Here is a 16,683-nt window from a genome sequence, read left to right on the forward strand (position 1 = left end):
AATGTTTGACAAACTTAACAAATATGCACAAAAAAAAGTCAGTTTCAAAATATGCCATCTCTTTATTGTAAAGAGTATTAATTGTCATACTTCCTTAAAAATCGATATTAACAGTCATTAGGCAATGATTATTTTATCAGTGGAAAGACAAAACAAAGGCTTAACAGAAAATTAAATCACAGTAATTCTCAGATCCAAACTGTTAAGTAACTTCAGCATACACAGCATACAAAGCAACAATCTTTAAAGCTAAGGATTGCACTTAAGATGGTGGATAAATGAAGAGGTCTTACTAACAGGTAGCCTAGCAGTTAAAAATCGTTGGGCCAAGTAACCGAAAGGGTCATTGGTATGAACCCCAGAGCAGACTAGGTGAAAAGTCTGTGAATAACACTTTCTGCTAAATTGTGCAACTATTACTCAGGCAGTTGACAAAAAAAAAAAATAATAATTTGGGGTGGCTATCCCAAGGGGTGGCTATCCCATAGAAACCAATGCAATAGCAACTGGGTCTGGTCTACTTAGTTCATTGAATGCCAGTGAGATTCTCACTTCCTCTTCAGTCTCTGCTTGCGCACACACAATAACAATAGAAAGTATGGATATTTGTGAGTGAAATGGCACTGAATCCAAATTAATCCCTTTAAAAAATATTTGTGAAAAAAAAGCCACCATTCTCATTTTACACAGTCACATTTAAGGGCTCATAGAGGCATAATTGTGCCAATAAATTAATTAATGACCAAGGTTTATAGAAAAATTCTCATTTGACTTCCACAGCAAAGTTGTCAAACTGTGCCAGTTCAAATGAGTGTGTTCCTATGGCAGCCCAGCCATTCTTTGGTCCCAATACCACAGCATCCTTCCATAGTGGATATCCATTCAGCAACCCTGTGGCATACTCCCCCTGAAAAAAACAAATCTATTTAGTATAGCTAATGTGCCCATAGTCAGACAATATGTCACCCTACAAAAGGTCTGGAAGTCATTTAAATGAAATACAAAATGGAAAGAGACACATTTTGATGATGAACATGAGGTTTCTCTGGAAATATTTGGTGTACCGTTTCAGAGATTGAAGTTGTAAACATACCTCGACTGTAAGCGTTAACGTGTGCCAGCCATACGCCCTCGTTCCAGACAGACCCTCTGCCAGTACAGTCTTGCCAACTATGGAGTAATAAGACATGGCATATTGATTTCTCACCACCTTGTGCTTTACAATAATACATAATTTACTGATAAGGAATGTTTAAGAATCATAAAACACGGGACGAGATGTTAAAAACTGTCCATTGTGCCAATAAATGGAATATACAGGTATAAACATTATGGCGCAGTTTCCCCAGACAAGCCTCGTCACGGACTAAACAGTGACAGTCAAAAGGAGATTATCCTTTGACCATGGTTTTCAGTCCTGGACGAGGCTTAATCTGTGTCGGGGAAACTAGCCTTTTTAATGTGTATGTCTATGATTGAAATACCGACCTAGGTCATTGGTGACTTTGTAGGAGCCATCTGCAAACACCCAGAAGAAGACTCCCTTGGCGCTGCGGACAGACTGCCCTCCTTTGTCTACTCTGGCTGCGATGAACACTCCTCCAGTCTTCACCGTCTCCATGAAGACATCACACATCACTGTCAGGTTCTGCCTGGAAAACATACAGTATGCAACATTACAAAAACACACAGTAAAATGCCCACTTTCTTGAACTGAACTGTTTTCCTTACCAGGGTAATATTACTATCATTGTGGATTTGAGCAGAGGATCTAAGGCCTATTGCTGAAACTACTGTACATACACAATACATTACAAAGTGCACACTTCGACCCTCCAGGATAAGGGTTGGCATCGGCCCTGACCCCTGCCCTTTCACCATTTATAGTCTCCAATGACGCTGATGGTCTGGTCAGCATCTGTTGCCCAGGTAACAGGCATTTGTGTGACCACCTGGCGCAAAGTGAAGACATGAGGACCAGGGTCCGTCAGGTTAATGTAATACTCAAACACCCCCGTCTGGTCAGCAAAGTATGGGGCCTCAGAGAAGGAAGGGTTGGCTGCAGAGAGAGTGAAAAAGAGAAAGGCAGCGAGCGAGACAAAAGCATTTAATTAATAGTTTAAACTATAATTAGAATTTACGGATCATTTGCAGGTTGTTTTTGGCAGATAGTGACACTTCTAGCTTGAAAATGCACTTACCAACATTAAAGTCATCAAAGTAGAGTTTAGGGAATGGGCCAGAGGCAGGTGGATCAGGGTATGTCCCTTTCTGCCCAGTGGATATGGTGGTTAAAGTGTAAACCTCATCAACATCCAGGCTCAAGGTGAACGAACCATCATAAATCTACCAGAGGGAGGGAGGGAGCATGAAACTCATGACAATGTAGTCAATAAAAAAAATGCCCACATCAAAACATCTTCAACCTAAAAATCACAAAACCACTCATAAAAAAAAAAAAAGTTAGTGAGGAGATGTGAAATGTCACAGGGGAGTAATATCACTTTGTACAACACTCACTCTAAAAACAAGATCCAAAGACATGATATCTGACAGGATGACACTCTTGTCATAATCTTTTAGAGGCTGGCGTGCCCTATTGCAGAGTTATTTCTGTCAGAGGAGTACGTTTACCTTTAAGGGGCTCAATTTCTTGAAGAAGAACGGCTTTTTAGTCTTGAAGTCAAACTTTGACTGCCACACCTGTAGTTCCTTGATTGAAGCCTAGGACAGAGAAACACGTACTCAGACAAAGTAGCCTCTCAATCATTAAGTGGGCAGAAAAGTCCCAGGGGATCGCGACAGTACTCACAAAAGATCCCTTGAGTTGGAATGTTACATTCTGGGCTGTGACATTGAAGGGCAGGAGTGGAGGTCTGATGCACACAGAATTATCATGAGTCTGAACAGAAGACAAATAAATGTATAAACTAAGGTGATAGCCCAGTAGTCAGATATTTTTGTGTTTATGGGATAAGAAATAGTAAAGTTGCCTGAAGCGCAAACCACTCTGGCTACACCATCCTTGCATCAGCAGAAAGCTAAGTAGAAGTGAGCTGCTTGCTCACGAGACTTCCTTTTGCTTTTCTAAAGCTTAGATTGTAGGCTCCAGAGAGCAGAGCTTAAATTTGAAAATTTGAAAGAGAAAGTCAACAATGTCCTCTTCAGGTTTTCATTCCAGTCAAAAGCAGAATTAAAAGTTAAGTTTCAGAGATTTTAAAAAGGGCTTTACTATAATTGTTTATTCAAAATTAGAAAAGTGTTCATAGCACAGTGTACAATCAACAATAGGATTAAGCCTTTTACTCAGATTATACATCATTACTCAGAATAAAGATCCTGGTTAACAGGCATAATGTATAGGAAGATAAATACTGACCATGGTTTCTATTACCACAGTGAGGTTTCCTTTACTGTCTGTCAGGGCAACATAACTTCCCCCGTGTACCAGATGCCCAACGGTTTGCAGATAGGTCCACCCTGGCTGGCTAAACTGGGTGGTGTGAGCTAGGAGATAAAATTACCTCATGTAAATCAATGAAATTAGTCCTTTTCACATTAGCAGTTGTCACATACTTGTCTAAAACATGTTGGTGAGTTTTGTACTGTAGCAGGATACGGCCGCCAATATCACATGTGAGCTGGCGATACTTTTGGGGAAGCAATAACCACTCAAAACAGTGACACGGTAAGCAAACATTATTGTGCTAATCTGTAGCTAGTATGCAAGTTAACCGTACCAATAATGAAACAATAATGTTAGGGTGAACTATCCATTTAAGTGCTGTGGGTTACCAGTTATCCAGATTGGTGATTCCACCACATAGTTCCCAGTCCAGGGCTCCTCTGCGGTCATTAGGCCATCTCTCCCAAAGGGAAGGTCCTCATAGTAACTGGCTACCAGGTTCCAGGATATGGTGCTGAAACAATAAAACAGATATTTCACTGACCACTCTTTTACAAAAAAAGGACAACAGGTAACCCTTTTAATTGACAACTTTTGACCAGGGTCCATAGGTTCCGGTCAGAATTTTAAATTGAACCTTTATTTAACTAGGCAAGTCAGTTAAGAACAAATTCTTATTGACAATGACGGACTACGCCGGCCAAATCCGGATGGCGATGGGCCAATTGTGATACAGCCTGGATTCTAACCAGGGTGGCTGTAGTGACGCCTCAAGCACTGAGAAGCCGTGCCTTAGACCGCTGCGCCACTCGGGAGCAATGTAGGGAACAGGGTGCCATTTGGGACGCAACCCATACCTACCATTATATGAGTGAGGGTTGCACGTTTTGGACACTGATCTATCAGATTCTTATAGCTGCACCTTGTCTCAGGTTACCAACTGGAAGTCACCTGCCCAATGGGGCAACCTTAGAGCCCAACAGATCCGTTCACTTACCCCGGGCATTAGGGGAATCCTTTAAGGTCAATCTGTGTTGATCATAGCACTAACCTCTTACCCTTCCAATACTACAGGTGATTTTAGTAGTCTTGTTTAAAATCAGCCCAATCCCACAAACTCACATTCTGTTGTGAAATTAAAAGTGAGCACAGGAGTCAATGATTTTAGTAGAAATCAGTAACTACGACAGTTAGCTACATACGCAGTCATGAGTCCGTTGACATAGTTCTGGTTGAGGATCCGGGCCCAGCAGCCTCCTCCCACCTCGTCGTTAAAGGTGCTGTAGTCTTCAGACGACCATAGCTTCTTCTGGGTCTTCAGGGCCTCCATCACTGTGGTGGTGCCTGGGTAGTGGGCCCTGTCAGGTCACACAAATGGAATTATAAAAAGTGATGAGCACAAAGGCACACTTAAAAGAATAAGCTAAATCAACACTGTGCGTGCAAGCGGTAGTTCTGAGGAATAACTTCCTAAATAGATGGGAGAAGCGCATGCAGTAAATTGAACAGAGGTGGTCTCTTGTAACACAGAAACAAAATAGAAACTCTCCTACCCTATCACGTCTACTGCGTCGGCCAGCTCTTGATCGACACACAATGAATAGGTTATGGGCTGCCAAAGGTTATCACTGGCTATGATTCTGACCCTCTCCAAACCACTCTTATCCAGAGTGTACCGCAGCAGCTAACCAGTGACAGTCAGAAAGAGAGGTGAATGAAAAGGTGATCCTGTATTGAAGAACAATTCAGGACAATTGACGAAATTGCCCTTTTACATGTGCAAATGTCAAGCAATAAACGTAGCTTACATACGAGTGTGCACATTCTCTATTAGTATGGAATCAACTCCTGATATTGCTGTGGTTTGAGACTGTCATGAATATATGCACTAAATAAGATTATTCAGATATGCAGAAGAATAATGAAGAATTTATTTGAATTGGTACTGGTCTACTGAAATTCACTTAGTGTTACTTCGGGATTATGGTAATGAAGCCCTTTATCTTCTTCCCCAGAGTCAGATGAAATCATGGATAACATTTGCATGTCTCTGCATCCAGTATGAAGGAAGTTAAAGATAATTTTGCGAGCCAATGCTAACTAGTGTTAGCGCAATGACTGGAAGTCTATGGTATGTACTAGTACTTACCATAGACCAGTCATCAGGCTAACGCTAGTTAGCAACTTCCTTCAAACTGCACGCAGAGATATAAAAATAGCATCCACAAGTTAATCTGACTCTAGGGAAGTAGTAATCCTGAAGTATCACTTTAAACTAAATTTAAATTGATCAGGAGTTGACTGTAATTGTGCTTCTGACCACTCAGGCATTAAAAAAAAAAGCCACCAACATTCAGCTTTGTCTGATGTCAACAACAGCGCAATCAAAGTTATGAAAGGTGGCACGCAGACTTCCTTATTGCTTGCCAAGGTTTCTAGAATCGTAGAGTGGCAAAACTAACTCGTGACGGAAGCAAACATACCAGATCCGGGGAACTGAAAGGCGAGACACACCCATGGAGAACCCATACTCTATTACAGTAAACCTCTTGTGTTCAGTTCCTCATTCACCTTGACCAGCATCTGGGTTTAATGATAGCACATTCTTTAACTTAATACTTTAGTGCAAAAGCATCTGAGAGCATGTTTGTTTAGCATGATCATTGCATTTCTAGACCCACAGAATGCTATTGACTACACCTGTGACATTAGTCAGCTTGACGTGACAAATACCATACCATGCCATGCCATGGAGGAAACTGAGTGATTTCCTGTGAGCCGGAGTTTTGTGCCATTTCAGCGCAAGCTGTGGTCCATGTTGTCCCTTACTTACCCTACTACCTCAACAGCGTCGTTGAGGTACGGGTCTACACCCATGGCATTGGAAACATCCCAGTTGCCGTCTGCTGCGATGATGCCCACACCGGTTAGGCCAACTTTATCCAATGTGTCTCGGAGCACCTTAGTAACAAATGATATGCTCTCAGATGCAAACAGCTGATCTTGATCAGATTTTGATTAACAATTTGTCTCTCTCTGCCAATAGCCCTAAATCACAGGAGGCTGCTGAGGTGAGGACAGTTCAGAATAATAACTTGAATGGAGTCACTGGAATGTATCAACCATATGGAAACCATGTGTTGAATACCAGTCCTTTGTTACCATTCCATTCATTACGATGAGCCCATCCTCCCCAATTAAGGTGCCACTGGCCACCGGTAACAGAAATTAACTAATGGCTGCAACAGTAAAACCAAAATGTTGGTGGCAGTTTTTTTGTCATCTTTTTCTTCTAAGACATTTCACAATGTGTTATGGTAACGGCTGGACAAATATGAACAGAAAACATAACACCAACCTTGATGTACTTGCTGTCGAAGTTCCGTTCATTCCAAATCTATATAGTTATAAAACATCAACGTGAGAACTTTAAAAACAGGTGGGTAGAGTAAGTGTATACATCATGTTAGTATCCAATTAAAATATTTAAAATATTCTCAATACACAACGCACAAAATTGAATTGAATACACACCCCAACATAATCAATATTCAGGTCATGGTACTGTTCGGCTCCTAAAATCCACGACACCACATAGGATGCAGTTATATCAGGGAAGTCATACGGCCAGTTCTTCCCATGTCCAACCCAACCCGGGAAGGCCCATGGCAAGCCTGCAGTTACAAAAGGAAACATGAACAGACTATTGTTAGAGAGACCCCACCGTACACAGATATTTCCAACTGGTCTTGAGTTCTAGTTTGATACAGGGATGAAAAGGGTACGGCGGCAATGAAAGGGTCTACTGCTCCTTCAGCCTCACCTATGAGAGTGATGTTGGGGTTTCTCTTCTTGGCTTCTCTCATCAGCCACCATTCATAACCTCGGAAGAAGTTCTCATCATTTTCATAGTGCATGTGAGAGGGTTCCGTTCCATCTAGGTGAAAAAACAGAATTTACATGTGGTCTTCAGCTAACATTACATTCATAACTCAAAGCCACACTCTGCCTGTGTCATCTTTGATATACACAAAGAATGCTTCCCAAATGGCACCCTAATCCCAAAATAGTCCTGGTCAAAGTAGTGCACCATAAAAGTACATTTTCAATGTTTACCTGTAGTTTGGGCATCACCCCCAATCTCCACTTTCAGGATTTGTAGAGAAGCCCCAAAGTTTGGCTACAGACAGAAAATAAAAAAGTGACATACTGTTATGGATCTCACACCAAGATAAGATTACTGGCTGGCTACCTTGCATGAAATGAGATGCGGAATTCAGACCTAACATAAGAATGTATACGGATGTAGCAGCTACCTTGAAGAGGTAGTCCAATATCTGGCTGCGGTAGGGTTCTGCATAATTGACAAGTAGACGAGATGTTGCCTAAAACGAACAGGGAAAGGTGGCAGAAAAGTGACAAAACGATTTAGCTTACAACGCACTCGTTTCATTGATTAGTTCACAGTACAGTCGAATCAGGAAGTAGCTACTAGCTTGGTATTAGCAGCTAGGATAAGTTACTTACCCCTCCACCACTCAAACCGCCAATGCCGTCAAACGTTCTTCCTAACCCAATTTTATCATCCAAAACGTAGCTCTCGGCAAAACAGAGATCAAAACACAAACTAAAACACAAGGCGATAGCAAAAGATAATTTATAAATCATCCTGACCAATGTTTCCAAAAAGTCTGACAGCACTGTTAACTCAGGCGTTATTATAATAACCACGCCCCTGCTCAGATCATGTGACAGTCACGAGTTACATGATTTCGAATTGCTATATTTTCTTACAACCCCCCTCTTTTATCTGTGTTTATATATATGGCCATGAGTGTCTTTTTCCTTCTTATACATACAACAAGTATCAGAGAATTCTGCTTTCATTTGACTTTGCATAATCTTATCTTGCATCTTGTGGTTGTATTACTGATGACTGTATCATCTGGACTAGTACTTATTATACCTCAGTGGGTTACTCATGCCTCGAAAACATTAACTTCCTCCCCAGGTTATTGCGCACAGCGCATATGATGCTGCGTTTATAACCATAATCAAGTGGAAAGGTGCTAATTACCTGTTGTAAAGTCATAACTTGTATACAAGTGTCATGGGACTGTGAAGGTAACCGGTTACCAGGCCGAAAAAAAAGCATGGAAGTGAATGGGGCATTTCCATGTCAAAGGTATACAGATTATTCCAGGGTAAAATTATAATTATAAATCCAATGCTCAGATATAGGACAGACACTTCAAAACATACTTCCTTTTGCTTTATTTTTGAACTACCTGTTTTTCCATGTATGATTTATTCAATGCGTTTCTATGGGATAGACCAAATGCAATGTTTTATCTAATGTTCTTTTGGGGGGGCCTACCGAAATGTTCCTAATTATTGGACATACATGACTGTAAAAACTCCAGCAGCTCAGCTACAAGTGATTTTGATTTGGAAAATCTGTTCCAAAGTTTTCCCATGCATAATAGAGAGATATGTGCGACCGTATAAAAATGTAAGCAAGGTTTGAAATGATTATGTTTTAGTCAAATATTATCTATTTGTGCTGCCTTAGGGCCAGATTTCCCAAACTACATAGCTGATTCAAATAATCAATGCTTGAAGATGAGTTGGTTATTTGAATCAGCTGTGTAATGCTAGGGCATGTCAAAAACCAAAACATGTACGCGGGGGATGGAGACATAACATGCTTAGTTGAGCTTCTCCAGAAAGTGACGTTGCAGGCTACAGAAGCTCAGTGCTGCCTCCTCTCATTGAGTAACTCAAGTTGATGGCCGATCGGGGTACAATTAGCAACTAACTTATCCTTAAACTTCTTCTGTGTGCAATTTTAAAGTAATTGGTTCAAGGACTTACATCTGGAGTATTAGAAGCTGTCATTGGTACCATGACGGTCTTGTAAATACAATTTTTATTTACACTAAGATTGACCAAGAAGATTGCTATTTTTAATCCTGTTTTCCCCTAACAATGCCTGCAGTACTGCAGTCAGCCTTGAACTTCCTTGGTTTCAATGAAAGGGGGCAGTCGTTCTCCACTGGAGAAGTCGGAGCTCAGGGATAATAGAGTTTCCCACCAGTAATTACCACTTGGACGGCAACTAGGATTTTTCCCAGTCGTATGTGGTAAATACCACCTTTGCACTTGGTTATGAACGCAGCATTAGCCTGGCATATCAAAGATTCAATGTTGGCATGGGAGTCACCATAGAATTCTATGGGAGTGATCTACTTAGTAAAGTATTTTTCATCATTTAATTTTAGCGAATCACACAACTGCACGGTGTGTGGGGGAAGGTGTGGGAGATCTAAAATCGTCCAAATAATGGTCCAAAAATGAATGTACTTTTTTTTGCCTCCATCAGCTGATGCCTTTGACATACACTACCGTTCAAAAGTTTGAGGTCCTCTGTCCAGTGTCTGTGTTCTTTTGCCCATCTTAATATTTTCCTTTTATTTTATTTTAAGAAAGTACTTTGTTTCTGGCCATTTTGAGCCAGAAGGCCAGTTTTATGGATTCTTTAAATCAGGACAACAACTTTCAGCTGTGCTAACATAATTGCAAAAGGGTTTTCTAATGATCAATCAGCCTTTTAAAATGATAAACTTGGATTAGCTAACACAACGTGTCATTGGAACACAGGAGTGATGGTTGCTGATAATGGGCCTCTGTACACCTATGTAGATATTCCATTAAAAATCAGCCGTTTCCAGCTACAATAGTCATTTACAACATTAACAATGACTACACTGTATTTCTGATCAATTTGATGTTATTTTAATGGACAAAAAAATAGCTTTTCTTTCAAAAACAAGGACACTTCTAAGTCACCCCAAACTTTTGAACGGTAGTGTACACTAGGTCAAAATTGAAAACAGCGAGATTTGATTGGTTGAAATGGGAAACGTCACTATCGTGGGAAAACTTAAAGGCAGACAAAAATATGGGAAGAGGACTCCTTTGAAATATTCAGCAGAAGACTAAGCAACATAACTTTAGCTTGATGAAGAGTGAGCATGAAGTAGCGTTGGTGAAGTTCTTTATGTACCTCTCTGTTCATTTACAGTCAGAGGATGTGCTTTTTGACAGGTGATGTTGAAAATGCTTACTTTAGCTAGCTAACGTTACATTTCTAGCTACTGCTTGTTTTTGTTTGTTTTACTTCAGTGGTGACAACCGAGTCTCAAAAGCCCAACCCTAGGCAACCGTGACGAGGAAGGCATGCCAGAACGTCACAATTCAAATCCAAAGTTTGCAGGCAAAACGTTTGCAGCATTTGGTTTTAGTGAAGGTAGTTGATGCAAACTAGCCACATTAAAAAAAACTATGTGATCTCCATCTTGCTAGCTAGCTACTATTTTGTGGAGTAGTGACGTAGGTTGTGACGTAGTTCCTCTATGCCAAAAAAGTCCATAATTGAAACCAGACCCTTAGTATGACCTGGTGGTAGAAGTTGTCTCTGAGCATGTTGATCTGAGACTCGATGCTCCGGTAAAGTTTGCCAGATAGTACCAGAGTGAGCAGTCCATGGCTCGGGTGACTGGAGTCCTTGATGATCTTCCAGGCCTTGCTGCTCAGTCACCGCTTGGTGTAAATGTACTGTAAGGCTAGAAGCTTGCCCCCAATGATGTACTGGGCCATCCGCACCACCCTCTGTAGAGCCTTGAGTTTGAGGGCGGTGCAGTTGCCGTACCAGGTGTTGATGCAGTCAGACAAGATGCTCTCAATGGTGCATCTGTATCAGTTCTTGAGGACCTAAGGCACAATGCCAAATTTCTTCAGCTTCGTCATCTGCTCCTCCAAGTAGGTGGATGCCTTCATAGCTAGCTACAGTTTGTTTAACATTATGGTTGCCTGTCCTCCATCTCTCTCAGGTTTGCTGAAACAAGTATGACAGTAAAATGTGGGTCCATTGGAGGTGGGTGAATTTCCCCATACTTTACAGAACAAAAATATAAATGCAACATGGAACATTTCAAAGATTTTACTAATTGACAGTTAAATAAGGAAATCAGTCAACTGAAATTGTCACGTCCTGACCTTAGTTCCGTTTGTATGCCTCTATTTTAGGTTGGTCAGGGCGTGAGTTGGAGTGGGCATTCTATGTTTTGTTCTTGTGTTTATATTTCTATGTGTTTTGCCTGGTATGGTTCCCAAACAGAAGCAGCTGTCAATCGTTGTCTCTGATTAAGAACCATACTTAGACAGCCTGTTTTCCCACTTTTGTTTGTGGGTGGTTATTTTCCGTTTCAGTGTTTGCACCATACGGGACTGTTTCGGTTTTCATTTATTCTCTTGTTCTTTTGTATTTTGTGTTCAGTGTATTAAAAGTAAATATGAACACGTACCACGCTACGCTTTGGTCTACTCCTTCTTCCACCAACGACAACCGTTACAGAAATACATTCATTAGGCCCTAATCTATGGATTTCACGTGACTGGGAAAACAGATATGCATCTGTTGGTCCCAGATACCTTAAAAAAATAGAAGCGTAGATCAGAAAAATAGTCAGTATCTGGTGTCACCACCATCCTCTTTAAATACTGAGCGAAGTTGCTGGAAATTGGCACGAACTGGGACATGCTGTCGAACATGTCGATCCAGAGTACACCAAACATGCTCAATGGGGGACATGTCTGGTGAGTATGCAAGCCATGTAAGAACTGGGACATTTTCAGCTTCCAGGAATTATGAACAGATCCTTGCAACATAGGGCCGTGCATTATCATTCTGAAACATTAGGTGATTGTGGCGCATTAATGGCAAGACAACGGGCCTCAGGATCTCGTCACAGTATATCTGTGCATTCAAATTGTCATCAATAAAATGCAATTGTGTTGGTTGTCCATAGCTTATGCTTGCCCATACCACAACCCCACCGCCACCACGGGGCACTCTGTTCACAACATTGACATCAGCAAACCACTCACCCACAAGACGCCATACAAGCTGACTGCCATTTATACCCTGTACATTTGAAACCAGGATTCCTCTGTGAAGAGCATACTTCTCCAGCATGCCAGTGGCAATTGAAGGTGAGCATTTGCCCACTGAAGTTCAGTTATGACGCCGAACTGCAATCAGGCAAATCAGGCCGAACTGCAAACGAGCACGCAGATGAGCTTACTTCAGGAGGTTTCTGAAAATGGCGCCGGAGGAGATGGGCACCGTTTTACGGTCTCCTAACCAATTGTGCTATTATGTATTATTTTTTTGTGATATTTGTACATTATTTTGTACATAATGTGTCTGCAACCGTACCTTACGGAAGAAAAGAGCTTCTGGATATCAGGACAGCGATCACTCACATCGGATTAGACTAATATTTCTTCAACAACAACAACAACAGCAAGCAGGACTCACACAATATTCTCCAAACACCCCACACGGCAGACATATCAATTATTTCCAAAAGGAAAAGACACAGAGGACGAAGAGTCAGATGCCTCGTCCGGACCCGCAGAAGGCAAAGGAAAGCGGCTGTTACCATCAATATTACTCGCCAACGTGCCACAATTGGACAATAAACTAGACGAGGTACGATCACGAATATCCTACCAATGGGACATAAAAAACTGTAATATCCTATCCTTCACGGAATCGTGGCTGAATGACGACATGGATATTCAGCTAGCGGGATAGACGCTGCACCGGCAGGATAGAACAGCACACTCCGGTAAGGGAGGGGGGAGGTCTGTGCATATTTGTAAACAACAGCTGGTGCACGAAATCTAAGGAAGTCTCTAGATTTTACTTGCCTAAAGTAGAGTATATTGTGATAAACTGCAGTCCACACTACTTGCCTAGAGAGTTCTCAGCTATACTTTTCGTGGCTGTTTATTTACCACCACAGACAGATGCTGGCACTAAGATCACACTCAGTCAGCTGTATAAGAAAATAAGCAAACAGGAAACCACTCACCCAGAGGCGGCGCTCCTAGTAGCCGGAGACTTTAATACAGGGAAACTTAAATCAGTTCTACCAAATCTCTATTAACATGTTAAATGTGCAACCCGAGGAAAAAAATCTAGATCACCTGTACTCCACACACAGAGATGCGTACAAAGCTCTCCCTCGCTCTCCATTTGGTAAATCTGACCACAACTCTACCCTCCTGATTCCTCCTGATTCCTGCATACAAGCAAAAATTAAAGCAGGAAGCACCAGTGACTCGGTCTACACCACATCAGTCACTGGCTTTATCAATAAGCGCATTGAGGACGTCATCCCCACAGTGACTGTACGTACATACCCCAACCAGAAACCATGGATTACAGGCAACATTCGCACTGAGCTAAAGGGTAGAGCTGCCTCATTCAAGGTACGGGACTCTAACCCGGAAGCTTACAAGAAATCCCGCTGTGCTCTGCGACGAACCATCAAACAGGCAAAGCGTCAATACAGGGCTAAGATTGAATCATACTACACCGGCTCCGACGCTCCTTGGATGTGGCAGGGCTTGCAAAATATTACAGACTACAAAGGGAAGCACAGCCGCCAATTTCATGAAAACTTGCATGCCCAGTGACACAAGCCTACCAGACGAGGTGGATGGATTATCTAAACCACTTCTATGCTCGTTTCAAGGCAAATAACACTGAAACATGCATGAGAGCACCAGCTGTTCCGGAAGACTGTGTGATCATACTCTCCGCAGCCAACGTAAGTAAGACCTTTAAATAGATCAATATTCACAAGGCCGGAAGGCAAGATGGATTACTAGGACGTGTACTGCGAGCATGCGCTGACCAGTGTCTTCATGGACATTTGCAAGCTCTCCCTGTCCAAGTCTGTAATAACATGTTTTAAGCTGACCACCATATTCTCTGTGCCCAAGGTAACCTGCCTAAATGACTACCGGCCCATAGCACTCAAGTCTGTAGCCATGAGGTGCTTTGAAAGGCTGGTAATGGCTCACATCAACACCATTATACCAGAAACCCTAGCCCCAATCCAATTAGCATATTTCCCCAACAGATACACAGATGATCAAATCTCTATTGCACTCCACACTGCCCTTTCCCACCTGGACAAAAGGAACACATATGTGAGAATTCTATTAATTGACTACAGCTCAGCGTTCAACACCATAGTACCCTCAAAGCTCATCATAAGCTAAGAACCCTGGGACTAAACACCTTCCTCTGCAACTGGATCCTGGACTTCCTGATGGGCCAGCTCCAGGGGGTAAGTGTTGGTAACAACACATCCATCATGCTGATCGACAACAGTGGGGCCGCTCAGAGGTACGTGCTCAGTACTCCCTGTTCACTCATGACTGCACATTCAGGCACGACTCCAACACCATCATTAAATTTGCCCATGACACAACAGTGATATGCCTGATCACTGACAACAATGAGACAGCCCATATGGAGGAGGTCAGACACCTGGCCGTGTGGTGCCAGGACAACAACCTCTCCCTCAACGTGATCAAGATAAAGGAGATGATTGTGGACTTCAGGAAAAAGAGAACAGAGCACACACCCATTCTCATTGATGGGGCTGCAGTGGAGCAAGTTGAGAGCTTCAAGTTCCTTGGTGTCCACATCACCAACAAACTAACATGGTCTAAGCACACCAAGACATTTGTGAAGAGGGCACGACAAAACATATTCCCCCTCAGGAGACTGAAAAGATTTGTCATGGGTCCTCAGATCCTCAAAACGTTCTACAGCTGCACCGTTGAGAGCATCCTGCCTGGTATGGCAACTGCTCGGCCCATGACCGCAAAGCACTACAGAGGGTGCTACCGCACATCAAGCGGTACTGGAGAGCCAAGTTGAGGTCCAAGAGGCTTGTAACAGCTTCTACATCCAAGCCATAAGACTTCTGAACATGGCTACCCAGACTATTTGCACCCCTCTCCTAACGTTAAACATATTTTCACATGACCCTCCCTTTGTATTGTAAAATAAATTGAACACCCACCCCCTCATACAATATCTCAAAATAATGTTTCCGAACACAAATAACAATAAGTGTAGCGATCCTATGTTTATAAACCTGAATATCTACTGCTTTTGTGGCACAGTCGACGCCACGCAGGGCTATGGGCCAGAAGGTTGAGGGTTCACCGACCACCACAGAGGAGCTCACTCTCCCTGCCTGTTTCATTACTTCACGATCAGAGCCGGTTGCAGTCAATGATCAGCTAGGGGAATCAGATTTTAAATATTTTGATGACATATTTATAATTATATACAATATATGCAACAGATCTTTCACCAACAGGTTTCTGTGCCAATGCACCATACAACCAATAAATAAAATATACCGACTTCGGGCACTTCAATATCATGGTTTGCGTTTTCAACACCACAATAGACTATATGAATCTTGACAAATCGAAAACACATCCCTCACTGCCTTCTAGGTTTACCCAGTATCGAAGGCTTGGCATGACAATCTCTGAATGTCATTTAACTTTTTGTTGTTTTCTAACAGATGTCTCTTTCCATTCATCAATATGGGCCGTTGCACAGTTTGGATTGATTGATTGATTTTATTTGTCAGTTGAAATACATACACTACATGACAAAGTGTGTGGACACCTGCTCGTCGATCATCTCATTCCAAAATCATGGGCATTGATATGATTCCCCCTTTGCTATTACAGCATCTCCACTCTTCTGGGAAGGCTGTCCACTAAATGTTGTACCATTGCTGCAGGGACTTGCTTCCATTCTGCCACAAGAGCATTAGTGAGTTTGGGTACTGATGTTAGGTGAATGCAGTCTGCATTCCAATTAATCTCAAAGGTGTTTGATGGGGTTGAGGTCAGGGCTCTGTGCAAGCCAGTTAAGTTCTCCACACCAATCTCGACAAATAATTTACGTATGGACCTTTATGTATGGACCTGTCATGCTGAAACAGGAAAGTTACAACAGCAAACTGTTTCCACAAAATCTTTTAGAATGTAATTGTAATGTTAAGAATTCCCCTAGACCAAACCATGAAGAACATCCCCAGACCATTTTTCCTCCTCCACCAAACGTTACAGTTGGCACTATGTATTGGGGCAGGTAGCGTTTTCCTGGCATCTGCCAAACCCACATTCCTCCGAGGGAATTCATTGGACTGCGTTTCCATTGCTCCATAGTCCAATAGAGGCCAGCTTTAAACCACTCCAGCCAAAGCTTGGCATTGCACATGGTGATCTTAGGCTTGTGTGTGGCTTTTCGGCAATTGAAACTCATTTCATGATGCTCCCGACGAACAGTTCTTGTGCTGACGTTGCTTCCGGAGGCAGTTTGG

General features: G+C 42.2%; 1 protein-coding gene across 2 annotated transcripts; it reads right to left on the reverse strand.

The window, feature by feature from the left end:
- Positions 1-42: 42 nt before the first annotated feature.
- Positions 43-8,147, reverse strand: galcb (galactosylceramidase b). 2 transcript variants are annotated; one of them, XM_035743374.2, is made up of 17 exons: positions 7,934-8,147; positions 7,723-7,791; positions 7,523-7,586; positions 7,230-7,343; positions 6,941-7,080; positions 6,765-6,803; positions 6,240-6,367; positions 4,609-4,764; positions 3,796-3,920; positions 3,380-3,507; positions 2,813-2,902; positions 2,635-2,724; positions 2,202-2,346; positions 1,879-2,059; positions 1,489-1,652; positions 1,094-1,170; positions 43-907 (listed from the first exon to the last, which is right to left on the reverse strand). In XM_035743374.2, the coding sequence occupies exons 1-17, from the start codon at positions 8,072-8,074 to the stop codon at positions 764-766; spliced, it is 1,995 nt and encodes a 664-aa protein (XP_035599267.1). In that variant the 5' UTR covers positions 8,075-8,147; the 3' UTR covers positions 43-763. The 2 variants fall into 2 exon arrangements, with proteins under 2 accessions (XP_035599267.1, XP_035599266.1); XM_035743373.2 differs by lacking the exon at positions 6,240-6,367 and adding an exon at positions 4,960-5,090 and having other exon boundaries at positions 7,934-8,146.
- Positions 8,148-16,683: the final 8,536 nt, after the last annotated feature.

Source organism: Oncorhynchus keta, chromosome 29, assembly GCF_023373465.1.
Source record: "Oncorhynchus keta strain PuntledgeMale-10-30-2019 chromosome 29, Oket_V2, whole genome shotgun sequence".
NCBI lineage: Eukaryota > Metazoa > Chordata > Actinopteri > Salmoniformes > Salmonidae > Oncorhynchus > Oncorhynchus keta.

Excerpts from the sequence above, each read along its gene's own strand:
- galcb (XM_035743373.2), bottom strand. The coding sequence starts at position 8,074 with ATGATTTATAAATTATCTTTTGCTATCGCCTTGTGTTTTAGTTTGTGT. Across the intron at positions 5,091-6,764 it reads TCGACAGCAAGTACATCAAG|CTGCTGCGGTACACTCTGGA; the intron begins GTTGGTGTTATG and ends GTCACTGGTTAG. Across the intron at positions 1,171-1,488 it reads CAAAGTCACCAATGACCTAG|TTGGCAAGACTGTACTGGCA; the intron begins GTCGGTATTTCA and ends ATTACTCCATAG.